Source organism: Saccopteryx leptura, chromosome 3 (genome assembly GCF_036850995.1).
Source record: "Saccopteryx leptura isolate mSacLep1 chromosome 3, mSacLep1_pri_phased_curated, whole genome shotgun sequence".
In the NCBI taxonomy this organism is placed as follows: Eukaryota; Metazoa; Chordata; class Mammalia; order Chiroptera; family Emballonuridae; genus Saccopteryx; species Saccopteryx leptura.
Window position 1 is genome coordinate 1,151,918 of NC_089505.1, and position 17,693 is coordinate 1,169,610.

At 47.5% G+C, this 17,693-nt stretch overlaps 1 protein-coding gene across 1 annotated transcript in view; it reads left to right on the plus strand.

Moving 5' to 3' along the window:
* Positions 1-4,366: 4,366 nt before the first annotated feature.
* The window catches only part of PLG (plasminogen), a 42,496-nt gene continuing 29,169 nt past the window's right edge, over positions 4,367-17,693 (plus strand). Inside the window, exons 1-4 of the mRNA XM_066372785.1 lie at positions 4,367-4,518; positions 9,745-9,880; positions 11,518-11,624; positions 16,334-16,448. Of these exons, the coding sequence (XP_066228882.1) occupies positions 4,470-4,518; positions 9,745-9,880; positions 11,518-11,624; positions 16,334-16,448 (407 nt within the window). The 5' untranslated portion in view covers positions 4,367-4,469. The remainder of the gene's footprint in view (positions 4,519-9,744; positions 9,881-11,517; positions 11,625-16,333; positions 16,449-17,693) is intronic.

A 17,693-nucleotide genomic window follows, 5' to 3' on the forward strand; every position in this document is an offset into this window, starting at 1 on the left:
ATTATTTTTTCTTAAGAGATTTTTTTTTTTTCCTGAAGCTGGAAACGGGGAGGCAGTCAGACAGACTCCCGCATGCGCCCGACCGGGATCCACCCGGCACGCCCACCAGAGGGTGATGCTCTGCCCATCTGGGGCGTCGCTCTGTCGTGACCAGAGCCACTCTAGCGCCTGGGGCAGAGGCCAAGGAGCCATCCCCAGCGCCCGGGCCATCTTTGCTCCAATGGAGCCTCGGCTGCAGGAGGGGAAGAGAGAGACAGAGAGGAAGGAGAGGGGGAGGGGTGGAGAAGCAGATGGGCGCTTCTCCTGTGTGCCCTGGCCAGGAATCAAACCCGGGACTTCTGCATGCCAGGCCGATGCTCTACCACTGAGCCAACCGGCCAGGGCCTCTTAAGAGATTTTAATGCTTTCTACGGGTCTTGTCTCTTTCAGGTAGTGTGGGGAAAGACTTTTGTCTCAGTCTGCTTAGAGCATAACAAATTTTAGAGGTGGGAGGAACGGTTGGGTTTCTCTCTCTGATGTGTGCATGGTGAAGCGAGCCTTGGAACAAAAAAGGATGCTTGCCCGGATCTCTGGGGAGTCCCAATGCAGACTCAGGAATTTAGCTTTTCTACTAATATTTTTCTTAAGCTTATGACTAGTCCAATGAAGACTTATTATTATTATTGTTATTATTATTCAGTGAGAAGAGGGGAGGCAGAGACAGACTCCCACATGCACCCTGACTGGAGTCCACCCAGCAAGCCCACTGTGGGGGTGATGCTCTGCCCATCTGGGGTGTTGCTCTGTTGATAAGCAACCAAGCTCTTCTTAGCACCTGAAGCAGAGGCCATGGAGCCATCCGCAGTGCCTGGGACCAACTTGCTCCAATTGAGCCTTGACTGCAGGAGGAGAAGAGAGAGAAAGAGAGAGAGAGAGAGAAGAAAGAGGGAGATGGGTGGAGAAGCAGATGGTAGCTTCTCCTGTGTGCCCTGACTGGGAATCAAATCCAGGACATGCACACATCGGGCCAACGCTCTACAACTAAGCAAACCTGCCAGGGGCTGATGGTTTTTCAAAAATGAATGAATAGATCCAGTTCCTCGAGGAAAACTCAGTTAAGAAAATACCACCTTGCTGAATACTGAGCTACTTGGTCAGGTTTTGGGAGTGCTCCGGACAGGTTACATTTTAACCCCTGTGCTAACCCAGCGGCCCTGCTATCACTGCCCGGGAGCTGAGGGCTGATAAGTGGTTCATTCCATGGTCCAGCAGGCTGCAGAACAAAGGCTAGCAAACAGAAGGAAAAGGTCGTACGAAGAAATGAAAGCCACTTCAGGGCAATGCGAACATGCTTCCTGGGTGATACGCACGAAGAAAGGAACACAGTGAGAGCACCCGCAAACTGGCATCTCGGACAAACACAAATTTGCTAAGAACCCTGCACAACAATGAAGACATACTTTGTTTGGGTCCTTAACAGATAATTTTTTTTCTTTTGCTGTTTTCGTTTTGAAATGACATGGTACGGTGTTGTTGGAGAGATTCAGAAATGTTCACGGTAAAGAATGAACCGCTTAGAATGACAGCTTCCAAGTGGCAGAGTCGAGGGCTGGAGGAGGTGCAAAGGCCGTGGGTTTGCGGGATGGTGGCCGGTGCCAATGTCCGGCCAGCCATGCAGGGTCCAGGCAGTGTGACAGCACGTCACCTGGACAGTTGTGCCCTGGCTGCCACTTCCATTTCAGGCGAGGTGGGCTCAGGAGCCCCAAGGGGACCCTGTACCTCCCTGTCCTGGAGACTCTCATGACTTTCCTTGTGAGGTACGGTGCACAGAACTCCCCATTTTAATGCCTGGAGGAAGGGACGAACGCAGAGAATCTGAGTTGATGGTGGTTGCAGGCCCCAAGCTGGGCAGAGTGAAAGGAATTAGGTTCATCTTCCATCTTATTTTAATGGCCTTCTCCTGCCAGTCGTAGGAACAGCATTTCCTGGAAGTGGGGGCGGGGGGCGGAGACTGAGCTTTGTACCTTTTCTGTAACCCTAAAAGAATGCAACGCGGTCCTGTGTCCAGTAGGCGGTCAATGAATACTTAGTGAATTGAACTCAGTAAGAACATGCATCTCAGAATTTCTTCAACCTGCTAATAGTAGACGGAGATGATCTCTATCTCTTTTCTCAGTTTCTGCCAGTCTTTCAAGTAGAAAATAATATATTTTGAACTAATCGTCTTTACAGCCCTGGGCAAAACCACTGCGCAACATCCTTACGAGAGGGCCCAGGTAGGGCTTCCGCGCACGGCTCAGAAGACGCCCCTGCTCTGTGCCTGTGAAGCTACAGTGGGGGGGCGGGGCCCTAACGGAAATCTGCAAGCACCCCCCATCTCTGCAAGCACCCCCCATCTCTGCCTGCATCCTCCAGCCCTCCCCGCAGCCAGCTCCACACCCCACTCCACACCCTTCAGAACTGGGCGTTGCGATGGCACAACTCTGCTCCGTGCTTTCCTGAGCCCTCGTGACAGTGATCTACGATGAAGAGGATGAAGTCTGTGTGGTCGCTGTAGGAGGGCGACCTCCTTTACAGAAACAACATCTGTGGAGTCAAATGTATTCTAGAAGCTTCCACAATGCAAAGGGGCAAAGGGCACAGCACCTCCACCTAAATTAACAACGGAAAAAAAAAAAAAAAACAGGAAAAGGAAATTTACATGGGTCTAGAATTCTAATAACATTGTTCCCGAAGTGTCTTCTCCATGAGGCAGTTCTAGAATATTTCAAGTGGAAATAAAATGCATAATGGAGACGTGATATATTCATAGTCTGCTTTCTTCCCCAGGTAGTGTCTCAAACACACCAGCATAATCCCCTTAAAGATATTTCTGGTATTATAAGAAAGAAGTTTGGCCCTGGCTGGTTGGCTCAGCGGTAGAGCGTCGGCCTAGCGTGTGGAGGACCCGGGTTCGATTCCCGGCCAGGGCACACAGGAGAAGCGCCCATTTGCTTCTCCACCCCTCCGCTGCGCTTTCCTCTCTGTCTCTCTCTTCCCCTCCCGCAGCCAAGGCTCCATTGGAGCAAAGATGGCCCGGGCGCTGGGGATGGCTCTGTGGCCTCTGCCTCAGGCGCTAGAGTGGCTCTGGTCGCAACATGGCGACGCCCAGGATGGGCAGAGCATCGCCCCCTGGTGGGCGTGCCGGGTGGATCCCGGTCGGGCGCATGCGGGAGTCTGTCTGACTGTCTCTCCCTGTTTCCAGCTTCAGAAAAATGAAAGAAAAAAAAAAAAAAAGAAAGAAGTCTGTCCTCTGCTGATTTCCCAGCTCGCTTCCTTCTGTGTCCCCTTTAATAAACTGGGCCACTAGGTGACAGGGAGGCAGGCGGCTGAGTGTGAGGACAGAAGAAAGGCTGGGATAAGGCAGAAAACTGTGAGACATGGTCTCCTTTCTCTCCATCTCCGTGATTTCTGGAGAAGTCTGCACAGCCCTTCGACCCCGGGGATCTGAGAGAAGAGGCCGCCTCCGCACCTCAGCAGTTAACTCACAGAGAGGAGTTTCACAGCCCGGAGAAAGGAGTTTCTTGTTCCTATTTCACGTTTAACATAGAGTCAATTTAGCTATTCCTAAATAGTTTGGGACACCGAACTAGGAGTTTGCAAGCATATGTTTCCTTTACTCATTCTAGCCTTAAGCCGGGGGAAAGGACAGAACTCACCACGAAAATCGAGACAAGACTCCTTAAACGTAATTTTGCCGCTCTTGCTCTATTTTGTGTGGCTGAGACTCATACATTGTGAATTCATTTGGAGGAAAGATCGATGGTTTTCTAACATCATTTATTATCGTGGAAAACATGTGAGTCCACAGGGCAGAGAGAAAATTTTCATAATAATAAAGCAGCTTATACAGGAATTTCTACACAACGGCCTAAATAGCTTGTGTCTGTAGGCTTCCCGCTTGTTAGCTAATTCAACCTTGGGGCAGTTCAACTCGATCAGCCCGATCCAAAGTGGGGATGATAATAATATTGCTTGTTTGAAGGTTGAATCAAATTATGCATAAGCATCACTTAGCAGAGTGCCTCCTCACATAGGGGAAGTGCTCAGCGGATGTTACTTATTACACACACACACACACACACACACACACACACACACACACACACTTACCCAAAAGAAAGAGAATGGAAGAAGAGGGGAGGAACCAAGACCGAGTGGGAGAGAGAGGGACCCTGGCGGGGAGGGAAACGAGGCCCAGAGGCGGCTCGGTCCGCCAGGGGGGGGCTGCTTGCGCCATTTCCCAGCATCTATTGCAGACTCGAGTATGTCGTAAGACCCTCCGTCAAGGTAATGTTTGAACCCTGCCGAGCACGGGGGCAACGGGCCTCTGAGATAATGATTAACGTGCTGTGATTCCCTTGTCTGAGGATGCGCTTCCTGTCAGGTACGTCAGTCACATCTTGGGACTGGGACGCGGTGCTGTCCGGACACTGCGGACCAGTCTCAAAATGGCCCAGAAGGGAGTCGTGCTTCTGCTCCTCCTGTTTCTGAAGTCAGGTAAGACGGAAAGACTTCTTTTTTCATGTTAATCGCTGTGTCTTTTTCATCACTCTGTCTTTTTCCACGCAATGGATTAAAAAACGGATACACGGTGGTCATATGAGCAACTAGTTTGATTTAGCTTTTGATTTCTGAGATCCCTAGTTCAAGATCTAAACATAAGATAGAGAAATTCATCAAGAAATAAGTTTAACTTCCTTGTCAATACTGAAGACAAACGGGCAGAGACAAAAAAAAATGAGTGATTTTTTTTTTAATGTGAAAGATTGAGCTCAAATAATAGTTATTTTAGTTGAAGGGGGGAAGAAAGTAGCCCAGATACCTAACAACCTGAAAAGTTGTTAGTCTCTTTGCGTGCTTCTCAGCTTGATTAATTTAGATCCTGTTCTTTAAAATGTCCCATTCTCCTCACTTTCAAATGTGAACCACGAGATAGGCCTTTGACCACATGCTATGACCAGCCTGTCGTTGCGTGGACGACCCTCCTGTTTGCTGTGGGTTCAGGAAGGCTTTCTGTACACAGACGCTCACTTTTATCCTCAACGAATCACAGGCGTTGCCAAATGATGCGTGCACATAGCAAGTCAACACAGACTCAGTGCTTGAGGTGGCCCAGGCTTGTTCTTATACACAACGTACACACGTGTGTGTGTGTGTGTGTGTGTGTGTCCCCTTTACTAATATTACCTTCTTTAGCTGGTGCAATAGGTAAGGGTAGTATCTTCCTCTCTATTTTATAGATGACTTAATTCATACCTAGGAAAATCCTGTTATTTGCCTATTGACCAAACTCCCAAATTCAAGAAGTGCAGAAACCGGGATTTAAACCAGGACGTCCAAGAAGGAATCTTGGTGCTCTTCTTACTTTTTAAACTTTGTTTAAACTATCTTTAAACTGTCCTGAGCATGTCCTTATATATACTTCTTTTTTCCTTAACGACTCTATTGTGATACAATTCACACATGATACAATTCATCCATTTAAAGCAGGGGTCCCAAACTTTTTACACAGGGGGCTACTTCACTGTCCCTCAGACCGTTGGAGGGCCGCCACATACAGTGCTCCTCTCACTGACCACCAATGAAAGAGGTGCCCCTTCCTTGGGGCCTCAGGGGGCCGCATGCGGCCTGCGGGCCATAGTTTGGGGACGCCTGATTAAAGAATACAATCCGATAGTTTCCACTATGTTCAGAGTGGTGCATTCATTGCTACAATGTTAGAACATTTTCATTATCTCCCCCAAAACACTCCACACCCTTAGCTGTCACCCCAACCCTCAGTCCCTATCCACCCCTGGCCATCACTCATCTACTCTCTGTCTTTGATTTGCCTACTTTGGACATTTCATATGAATGGAATGATATGTTACACAAGTAGTTCTTCAAGTAAACAAAGTATAGTTACTTGAAATTAAATTTGTAAGTTGCCAGATGAAATATTACATGTTGTGCTTTAGAGTAAAACATGCTGGAATTTAGTGGAGCCGTTCAAGGAATTATCAAAGAGCCTTCCCAGCAGAAGATTGAACCAAGAGATATTTGGGAAACGGCTGTGGTGGGCGTGCAGTCTGCATCTCCTCTTCCAGCGGATGAAAGGCAGGACCTGGGACACCAGGGGCCATTCAGTGGGGCACGTCACACCCCAATGTAGGAACCAGCTTCTCCGCAACAGGGTTAGCATATGCCCTCACTGATCGGGGGAAAAGGCTCGTGTAAGCCCTTTGGGAAAGGAAGGCATTTATTCTCTTTCTCAGAAGTGTCTCATCTTTTCAATGCACTGAAACCACCCAGGAGAGGAAAAATATTCTTTTCCAGCTGTCCTCAGTGAGAGGTGGGTAAGGAGTTTGTGTTTCACAAAACACTGGGTCTGGTCTTTCAAACACACAAGCCTGGTGCATGTAGATGCACCAGAGAGATGAAAAAACAAACAAGCCCACGTTATCTGTAAAATACACTTGCTTTGGTAGCAACAGACATCTACACTGCCCTGGGATATAAAAATTCTTTTCTTACTAAAAAAATGTTTACTATTTATTGGTCAACCAGTAAGCTACATTACACCTGTCGTCCAATGAGCGCTAGAGTTGAATAAAAGAAATATTTGGGAAATTTTTTCAAACAAAATGAAAAATCTCTTTTAGGGCATCTCTTTGTGACGTTTGTTTCCAAGGTGGGTCTCAGCAGCTAGGTACTAGGAAACATAGTAACATAACTGCATAATTAAAGGTAACTTAAATAAAGGCTGATATAAGCAGAAATGTTCCTGTTTGGACATCATTTATACACGAGCCTGTTCCACTTTCTAAGAACACTTCCAAAAGTTTCCTTCGACTTTTGTAGGATAGGCTTCATAGAGTTAACTGTTTTCTTTTCTAAGTTACGTCCTGATTTGGAAACGAGAGCTCAAAGTGGGATGCAACTCCAGATGACAACACGAATCCTGGTCTAAAATACCTATTTCTCCATAATCTTCTCATAGAGTTATCAAGTATCTTTTGTGTGTCACACGTAAATTGCTGCAGCCACCTTCCTGCCCAGTGGCCCCCTTGCGGTTTGTCTTAACCTGAGAAAGGGTGAAGAGGGGAGGGGGCCGCAGGGGGGCTCCATCTCTGCCCGTCAGGGTATCGCCTCTGTGGTGTGAGGGTTTTCAGGTGGTCAGGGAGGGACGGCTTTTCCGAGACGGAGAATCTGCCTCTTTTTTTTTTTTTGCATTTTTCCGAAGCTGGAAATGGGGAGGCAGTCAGACAGAGTCCCGCATGCGCCCAACCAGGATCCACCCGGCATGCCCACCAGGGCGCGATGCTCTGCCCCTCTGGGGCATTGCTCTGTTGCATCCAGAGCCATTCTAGCGCCTGAGGCAGAGGCCACGGAGCCATCCTCAGCGCCCGGGCCAACTTTGCTCCAATGGAGCCTCGGCTGCGGGAGGGGAAGAGAGAGACAGAGAGGAAGGAGAGGGGGAGGGGTGGAGAAGCAGATGGGCGCTTCTCCTGTGTGCCCTGGCCGGGAATCGAACCCAGGACTCCTGCACGCCAGGCTGACTCTCTACCACTGAGCCAACCGGCCAGGGCTCCGAATCTGACTCTTAATGCTCCTCCCTGTGGATAATTTTCATCAACGCCAAACTTGCTCTAGAATGCCTCATCTTTGAACAATTTTTGTGACCACATCCGAAGTGCTCCGTTCACTGCCGGGCTTCTGAAAAGACGTGTGTCCCCCAGCTGTTCCCGCGGCCGCTCCCTTTGACTCTTCAGTCTCCTCCGTCTGGCCTTGGTCCCCACCTCAAAGCGGGTCAAGGTTGCCGTGTTGCCTAATCCCGTTTAGGCAAACTTTAGGAAACTTTGCTATCTTTATTTTATTAACCTCTTTGGCCTCTCACCCTGTGAAAAAAAATGACTGGTGTTCCATACCCAAGGGACGAGGGATGGAGGCTGACATCTCCGGGCGTGGAGGAGAGCCACTGGGGCCGGGGCCAGTGTCCTGTGGGGCCCGGGAACAGGGACGCCGTGTAGGCTTGCCGTGGCACCGCGGCTGGGACCCCTCGGCCCCAGTGATGGGGGGCAGACCAACCTCTGGACAGATTCCTCGCCTCAGATTTTATCTCACAGAAAACTCAAGACCAGTATCATTTGTCTGCTTTTTTTTTTTTAATTTTTTTTAATTCATTTTTAGAGAGGAGAGAGAGACAGAGAGGGAGAGAGAAGAGAGAGAGAGAGACAGAGAGAGAAGGGGGGGAGGAGCTGGAAGCATCAACTCCCATATGTGCCTTGACCAGGCAAGCCCAGGGTTTCGAACCGGCGACCTCAGCATTTCCAGGTCGACGCTTTATCCACTGCGCCACCACAGGTCAGGCCTCATTTGTCTGCTTTTTATTTATTTTTTTTTAACAATGTCCTCCAAAAATGCAAGCTACCTGTCATCATCATGGAAGAACTAATTTCTTTTTAATTAATAGTGACATGTCCCTGTACTAGGCCTAGTATAAAAATGACCTTGGATCAGAGTAGAGGTTAGTTCAGGTCCTATTTATCTCAACATCATCAACTCACCAAAAATTCTGCATGTCAAGGTGGAACCATTCAGAGACTGCGTATCCCTTCAGTCTAAGGGACCGTGTGACAACCAGGGTTTATACTGTCAGAGATCAAGTAATGGCTTCGAGTTCCCTGGATCCAGGGATAAACAAGTCATCAACACTGGCAACCCAGTTGCCATGAGTGGTCTCTCAGTGTTCTGTCATGACAGGACAACCCACAGCAAGCAGACCAAATTTAAGCTTATTTAAGGCTTAACCCCCATTAATATAGCAGCACTAGAAGTTATTAAATAATCCTAATCCATGAATCTATCAATCGGGTTGACCTTTTAATGTATTGTAGTCTTTAAATGGAACTGTTGTCCTCACGACATATTTTTATCAGTGGTGGGATTCAGCTGGTTCGTACCAGTTAGGCAGAACCGATACTTAATTTTTTGTTGAGTTCAGTGAACCAGTTGTTAAAAAGAAACTTGTCATCAGGGTTCTCTCTGAGGTGAGTGCCTGGGCAGCCGCCCAATGTGGAAATCACCAATTTACATTCCTTACTCTCTTTTAAACATTCATCTGCACGACAGCGTATTCCAAGTGCTTGTAGTCATGTTCATTCCATCCACGGCTGAAAAAGGTTTGACGGAAAACTCTGCTTGTACTATTTATTTATTCACTTCATAAAACTCATTATGCCTTCGATGAAACACTACATTTTAATTCCCTTGCGTTTGTTACTTCGGTAAACACACTTATAACGTGAAGAGAAAAAGTGCCAAACAACCGGGGAGTGACAAGCCGTCATTGGAAATATCTTAAATAACAGTTTTATTGGGGTTTTTTTTGTTGGCTATTACTTAATATTTTTTCACTAATATTTTAAAACTCTTTCTTATAGCATAATCTAGTTTTGTGTACCTCTTTTATTGTTTTTATTTAGTATCAAATGCATGAAATAACAAACTACCTTTTGGTATATCTTTTTTTTTTTATACTTAAAGCTGTCATTAGGGTAGAGAACCAGTTGTTAAGTTATTTGAATCTCACCGCTGGTTTTTATTCATGGCAATCCCTCTGCTTCCAATAAAGCAGACTTTTTTTTTGGTCGAGGCAAAGCAAATAGATGACAAAATCACCGCCATCAAACAAAGGTGTCGATCGATACTGTCAGCTGTCTCGTGTTTCCCTTCCCTTGGTAGGTCGCGGAGACCCCCTGGACAACTACGTGGACACGCAGGGGGCGTCGCTGTTCACGCTCAGCAAGAAGCAGCTGGAGGCGGCGAGCATCGCCGAGTGTGTGGCGAAGTGCGAGGGAGAAACAGAGTTCGTCTGCAGGTATTTCTATCGTCGTGTCACCCGCGCAGGCGTCTTGCCGTTGGGTACGCGATTCTTTCGATCTCAAAATAATTTGCTCGTGGACGTGACAAAAACAGGATTTAAGGGGAGAGAGGAATTTCATGGAATCGGAGCTTGGAACCTGTGTTTGCCCCCTGTATCTGAATCCACACAAGCAGTTTCTTGTTAAATTTGTTCATGTTCCGTTTAAGAAAAATGCCCCCAAATAATGAACTTCATTATTTTTACATATGACACAAACAGCTATTATTCTGAGCTCTAGTGTTTCACATCATTATCACTCAGTAGGTATTGAAGGTCACACGTGTGCAAGTGTCCTGGACCCTAAGGAGCAATGAAGCATAGACACCGTGACCCAGTGTATCTGACATACAGCTTTATATAGGACAGATCTTTATATAGATGAATGATGCACACTGGGCCCTTTGTGGTTATGCTGTAGTCACGGAAATTGGATAACATGTAAGTTAAAAAAAAACACAGCCAATGTGAGGTGTTGATAGATGGTCTTTATATGTGCTCTGTAAAACTCATTGGAAAGAACAATTCCCAAGGGTTGATACAGCTAGGAGGGCCTCAGGGAGGAGGTGGAAACTGAGCTGGGCTTTGAAGGGTGAGCGAGAGCTTGGTATCTACTGATAAGGCTGGAGGCATTCTAGGCAGAGGGCCCGGCCTGGCCTTGCGCCTGTGGGAGGGACCAAGAATGGACCCAGGTGGTTAAAGCAGAGGCTTCTGCAGGAGACGGGGCTGGAAAGGCAGGTGTGGGTGGCTTTGAGGGCCGGGCTGGGCATCCACGGCGAGACCCCGTGGATGGGCAAGGAGGGTGAGCTCAGGCGGGTCGGGCCGAATGTGGAGGTGTAGGTCAGGGGAAACGACAGGAGCCGTATAGACCAGGGGTCCCCAAACTTTTTACACAGGGGGCCAGTTCACTGTCCCTCAGACCATTGGAGGGCCGGAGTATAAAAAAAAAACTATGAACAAATCCCTATGCACACTGCACATATCTTATTTTAAAGTAAAAAAACAAAACGGGAACAAATACAATATTTAAAATAAAGAACAAGTAAATTTAAATCAACAAACTGACCAGTATTTCAATGGGAACTACGGGCCTGCTTTTGGCTAATGAGATGGTCAATGTGCTCCTCTCACTGACCACCAATGAAAGAGGTGCCCCTTCCAGAAGTACGGCGGGGGCCGGATAAATGGCCTCAGGGGGCCGCATGTGGCCCGCGGGCCGTAGTTTGGGGACCCCTGGTATAGACCATTCTGGGAATAAGTTCAAAGCGATCAGCATTGCCTCTTTCCGGCACAAAAGCAAATATTCCAGAGTGAAGAAAGCGTCGAGCAGCTGGTACAGAAAGAGAAAATGTGGAGGCCCGGAGGGAGAAGGCAGAGGCAGGAGAAAAGCAGGGGAGCCACCACGCTGAGGTGCCCTGTTGACAACACGTCCCTGACCCCGGGCCACACGGGATTGAGAAGGGCAGTTCTGAGCCCCTGGGTCCATCAAGAGACACAGTGTGCTCTGGACAGTCCTCCTGCTTATCCACAGAAGTGTGCTTTCCTTAATCCAAGGAGCGCTCCTGCTGTGTCTCCCTCCCGACTCCCCTCTGCAGGTCATTCCAGTATCACAGCAAAGAGCAACAGTGTGTGCTGATGGCTGACAACAGCAAGTCTTCCCCCGTCTTCCGGAGGAGGGATGTGGTTCTGTTTGAAAAGAAAGGTGCGCACAATGTTTCTGTTTCCTCCTCCTCCTGTTCATCTACTTCTTCGTCTCCGCCCCTCCCCCCTTCCTTTCCACCCGTCCTCTCTCAGACCACAGGACAGAGGCGTGAAGGGGCGGCAAACCCGACTCGGTAGTCAGGACGAGATCGGGCCGCTAACCCACTCCATTGACTTGAGTATGTTACTTCACCTTTTATGCTTTGTTTTTAAGCATGAAGGGATCTGATTTACAAAATCGCTTCTATGTCTATGACTCTGAAAATAAAATATCAAGTTATTTTTAATTAATTAATTAATTTATTTTTGGTGAGAGGAGGGGAGGCAGAGACAGACTCTTGCATGTGCCCGAGCAGGATCCACCCGGCAAGCCCACTAGGGGGTGATGCTCTGCCCATCTGGGGCCCTTGCTCTGTTGCAACTGGAGCCATTTTTTTTTTTTTTTCTCCATTTTTCTGAAGCTGGAAACAGGGAGAGACAGTCAGACAGACTCCCGCATGCGCCCGACCGGGATCCACCCGGCATGCCCACCAGGGGCGGTGCTCTGCCCCCCAGGGGGCAATGCTCTGCCCATCCTGGGCGTCGCCATATTGCGACCAGAGCCACTCTAGCGCCTGAGGCAGAGGCCACAGAGCCATGCCCAGCGCCCGGGCCATCTTTGCTCCAATGGAGCCTTGGCTGCGGGAGGGGAAGAGAGAGACAGAGAGGAAAGCGCGGCGGAGGGGTGGAGAAGCAAATAGGCGCTTCTCCTATGTGCCCTGGCCGGGAATCGAACCCGGGTCCTCCGCATGCTAGCAACTGGAGCCATTTTAGCGTCTGAGGCAGAAGTCATGGAGCCATCCTCAGTGCCTGGGGCCAACACACTCCAATCGAGCCATGGATGCAGGATGGGAGGAGGGAGAGAGAGAGAGAGAGAGAGAGAGAGAGAGAGATAAGCGAGAGGGGGAGAAGTGGAGAAGCAGATGGGCACTTCTCCTGTGTGCCCTGACTGGGAATCAAACCCGGGACTTCCACACACCGGGCCTACACTCCACCACTGAGCCAACTGGCCAGGGCTTCAACAGTGTATTTTTAAGGAGAAAGGGAGAGTCTAGACGTCCCTTACGATCTTGACTTTTTGTTCTGCAGGGACCATGGTCCTGGGTCCTGGCTTTGGGACTGAAACCTAGGGAAATAAAAACACTGGAGTGTTTTAACTCTTCAATAGGTAGCATTTGCATAGAAACATCATTTTTATTTTTATTCTTAAAATTTGCCTTTTACAGGAGTGGGGGGAGTAATGGTCTATATTTCCGTCAGACTCTGAAATACTGTCTTTTGAAAATAGGCCAGAGTTGTAGTTTCTTTTCGATAGTTTTCTTGAAAATTCTGGATTCACTGTCCCACCGTTTAGGGTAACAGATGGCCGGCATTCCTGTGGCAATCGCCTATCCTTTTAGCCATGAAAAGCTCACTAAGCATGTATGAAGATTTAGGTGAATGTATGATGTGTTCAAGGCTGCCTCTTGCACTCTGTTGTTAGCTAGGTATTAAGGCCACCTACAACAACCTAGCTCTCCAGATGTTCTGTATCACGGGTGTTAAAGACAACAAGAAACACCCTATGACAGGGGTCGGGAACCTATGGCTCGCGAGCCAGATGTGGCTCTTTTGATGGCTGCATCTGGCTCGCAGACAAATCTTTAATAAAACAAATAATAACGTTAAAAATATAAAACATTCTCATGTATTACAATCCATTCATTTCCTACCGCTCATGTTCATGGTGGCGGGTGGCTAGAGCCAGTCACAGCTGTCCTCCGGGACAACACTAAATTTTTATTGGATAATAAGTAACATACACAGGTCGTTGTATGGCTCTCACGGAATTACATTTTAAAATATGTGGCGTTCATGGCTCTCTCAGCCAAAAAGGTTCCCGACCCCTGCCCTATGGGGTGCATTCTTGACAATGACTTGCAACAGTCTCTCCAGGCTCACTACAAACTCTGGAAATCAAAGGCATTTCTTTAGGCAGGGATCATTTCTGTGCACAAGTCCCTCCTCTCGGGTTTGATTGGCTGTGTGTCTGCTCTCCACCTTTCCTCTCCGCTGTTAATCTTTAATTCTTGAGATTAAAGTACAGCTTAGATCTAAATTTTATCAGAAGTCGTTAGTTCTTACAAATAGTGAGTACAGGGTGAGATACATAGGATTATCTACTATCTACTGATTTTACTAAAGGGGAGGGGCCTGACGGGATTCTCCCTGCAAAATGTGGGCATTTAAATGTCATCTGTAAATTGTTAACCAGAAGGGACAAGGGGCTGACCGCCAGCCTTCGTCTGAACGGTGGTTGCCTGTTTTCTTGTTGATAGAAAGGAGCGAAGGGTTATACAAACTCTAGCAGGTACATACAAACACAGAGAGGTCAAAAGTCAGAAGTCAGTCATTTCTGCGTGCCTGTTCCTTTCCTGGGGAATATCGACTCCCTGCTATGTTTCCCGCCAGCGTCTTGCTGGGAACAGTGTCTGATCACTTTCACATCTGCCACCAGCTGCCATGGCTACTGCCACCAGCTGGGTAGAAGCTGCCATCGTCACTGGCCGGACCACCTGCAATGGCTGGTCCTTAACATCCCTGCTTCAAAGTCTCTGTGCCCTTGGAATAGAATCCCGATGCTTCCCCAGGGCTATAGGGCCCTGTGTCACTGAAGCCCACCCGTGTGCTCAGCTCACTGAGTGTGTCCCTGCTTGTGCAACACGCCAGCACACACCGCTGCTGCGGGATCCTCTTCTGCTCTTTCTGTGTCTCGTTCCTTCTGATGTCCCAGGTCTCAGCTCAAGCCTCACGCCCTTTCCAAAGTCTCCCCGGACCCTGGGCTTAGAAAGTGCCTTGAGTTGACACCTTGGATAAGTGTCATATGTCGACTGTAATAATATAGCTCTGTGAGGAGACACTTGCAATCTTTAAACAGACAGTTGGGTTAAAGCACTAGTTTACGACAGGCATCTTAGAAATAGTTTCCCCAGATAAATGGTCAGTTCATTTTAAACCTTGGCTAAAGTGAAGAATTGTGAAAGATGATGCAAATATATTTTAAATAGTTGATAATTTCATTAAAAACACAAGTTTACATTGGCATCTTTTAGGCGGAGGCTCTTTTGTCTGTGAATCCGAGTGTTTCTTGCATAAACGATTCTCTAAGAGTCTTGTGTACGATAATCAGTTTCCTTCTCTTTGAAGTGGAGCAGGATCTAGAGACATGGACTGATTAATCTGACTGTCAAATGCATTTATATTTTTATGATCTCTGCCCTCCAACCTCATAAAGTCAACTATGAGTTGACTCCTTTCAACTATATGAATTGACAATTTTCAAGTCCTTAAAAGCATTCAACTGAGGTAAAAAAGATGGTTTTTCTTTTCTCATTCATGTCTCAGTTTATAAAACTGTAATAACTACGTCTGGTGCCAGGTCAGTTTAGGTCTTCTTTCATCCAATGGAGCTGTATAAAGACTTCTGACAATAAAAACAATTGACTCTTGATAAGCGTATATCCCAATTGGAGGGACCAGAAGTGGGTGGACACCTGGAAAGTGGCCTGCTAGCCACGGGTGCCTACCTGAAAACATCTGGGCCACAGGTGGGCACCTGGCACTGTGTTTTAAAGATGGGATGGGGCCCCTCACCTGTGAGTTGGGTAAGTGGTAGCTAGTTAAGAGCATCAACTTGACACATTGCAAGTGGCTACAATGTTATAACCCTGTGTGACACTTTTCATATTAAAAATACTGGAAGCCTCAAAAAAAAAAAAAATGAGGCGGTTTGGACCTCTTTTGGCAGCTGAAAAATTCACTGCCTACCCTGTCTGAGGCCTTCCTTCCCATTCCTTCCCATTCCTTTCACTCTCTCTGTCACACACGTCACCATGAAGCTGAGTCCTCGATAACTTTCTGTAGCTGGTCCCCACTAGTATGCCAGCCCCATGACAGTAGGGCCTTCCCTGTTCCATACTCCATGTGCCCCCAGCTCTTAGCATGGTGCCCAGTACACAGACAGGCTATAGCATTGGATAGATGTCTCAAAGCACCAAACAGCTTCATTAGCTGCAAATCTCACACAGATATAAAAGGCAATCTTCTTGCCTGACCAGTTGGTGGGACAGTGGGTAGAATGTTGACCTGGGACACTGAGGACCCAGGTTCAAAGCCCCAAGGTTGCTGGCTTGAGTATGGGCTCATCCAGCTTGAGCACAGGGTCACCAACTTGAGCACGGGGTTGCCAGCTTGAGCGTGGGAACATAGACATGACCCCACGGGTCACTGGTTTGAGCCTAAAGGTCACTGGCTTGACACTCAAGGTCACTGGCTTGAGCAGGGGGTCACTGGTTTGGCTGGACATATGGTCAAGGCATGTATGAGAAAGCAATCAATGAACAACTAAGGTGCCATATGGTTCTCATCTCTCTCCTTTTCTGTTTGTCTGTCCCTCTCTCTTTCTCTCTCTTTCCAAAAAGAAAGGAAGGAAGGAAGGAAGGAAGGAAGGAAGGAAGGAAGGAAGGAAGGAAGGAAGGAAGGAAAGGAGGGAGGGAGGAAAGGAAGGGGAAAGGGAAAGGAAAGACGATCTTCTTGGATAGTAGACCATGGTGTTGTCTACAGTACAAGTTAATTCTCACTTGATCTTTCCTGTTGTGAAAGCAACTGAGCACTGTGTGGACTTCTTTCCAGTGTATCTTTCGGAGTGCAGGACTGGCAACGGAAGAAACTACCGGGGGACGGCGTCCAAAACGAGAAACGGGGTTGCCTGCCAGAGATGGAGTGACAGCTCTCCACACAAGCCTAAGTAAGGCGTTCTCCCCCTTCTCTGCTCCGTCCCCGCCTATTACCCTTAGAGTGAGTGCATTTTCTCTACACCCAGCCAGAACCGGTGCACAAGCCGGCACAGAGGGACCCTCATTGATGTTGACAGAGAATGGTTGGATTATTTCCAGCCCCAAAGCAGAAGACAGTTGTTCTCCATTCACTCCTGTGTATAGACTTTTCTGGAAGGCCTAGATCACAGAAGGATGCCTAGTAGAAAAAGAGCAACAAACCATGAATTCTAGGCTGATTCTAGGACTCAACTAGCTGAAATCAAACGTGGCAAATTAGAACTCTTACCACGTGCTCATCTTGGCTTTGTGGAGCGAAAGAGTACAACACAATATAAATGAAAATGGATTCTCTCGCAATTTGCCAACTTATTTTAGTGTCATTCTTATTGTCTGTGTCCCCGGAGGGCATTAGGTGGCATTCAGTTCTTAGACACAATGCTTCTCCAGCAGGACCATGGCGCCCTCTACCCTGCGTCCCCCTCCAGAGTGCCTTTAGAGCATCCCCAGGAGATGGGCAGATCTAATATCCGCAGGAGGTTAGGCTGTTAGAGGTAAAATGATCAAGTAAATGGACCAATCATAGACCATCAGGGGCCTCAGAGCTAATCTAACCCCTCTCTGGGCCCACAGACGAGGAAACGGAGGTTCCATTTACCAAAATCAAGTACATAGAAGAGTCAGAAACAAAACCTGCCTTTGTAGACTCCAAGTCCTGGGCTTTTGACATAATTTGTTATCTCTACACAGCAATTCATCTCTAGATCTGAAAATGAGCTTAACTGCGCCCTCCCCCCCACACACACACTCCCCCTCTAAATCTGGCTGCATCTCAGAGAGAACCGGGTGTTTGGAATCAGAAAGGTCTGACTAGATTCTTGAAATGCTACTTAGTAACTGTTCCAACTTGGGCAAGACTTGTCTGGTCTTACATTGCTGTGTCTCAGTTTATTCATCTGTAAACTAGGAATAATAACATTCCTGGTAGAATATTATAATAATAGTAATAATTATTATTATTAAGACTAAACAAGAGAATGTATAGAAAGGTTTTGTATAGCCCCTGGAGCATGGTTCAACGCAGGCAAAATGGTGTGAACTGCTATCATTTTTAGGGAGAAAGGCAACTAACAGAAACAGGTGTTTGTCACAAATCAAGAATCTGTCAGGATTTTGAGGCTTTGTTTCTACTCTCTGTGCATAAAAACCGTGTCCGT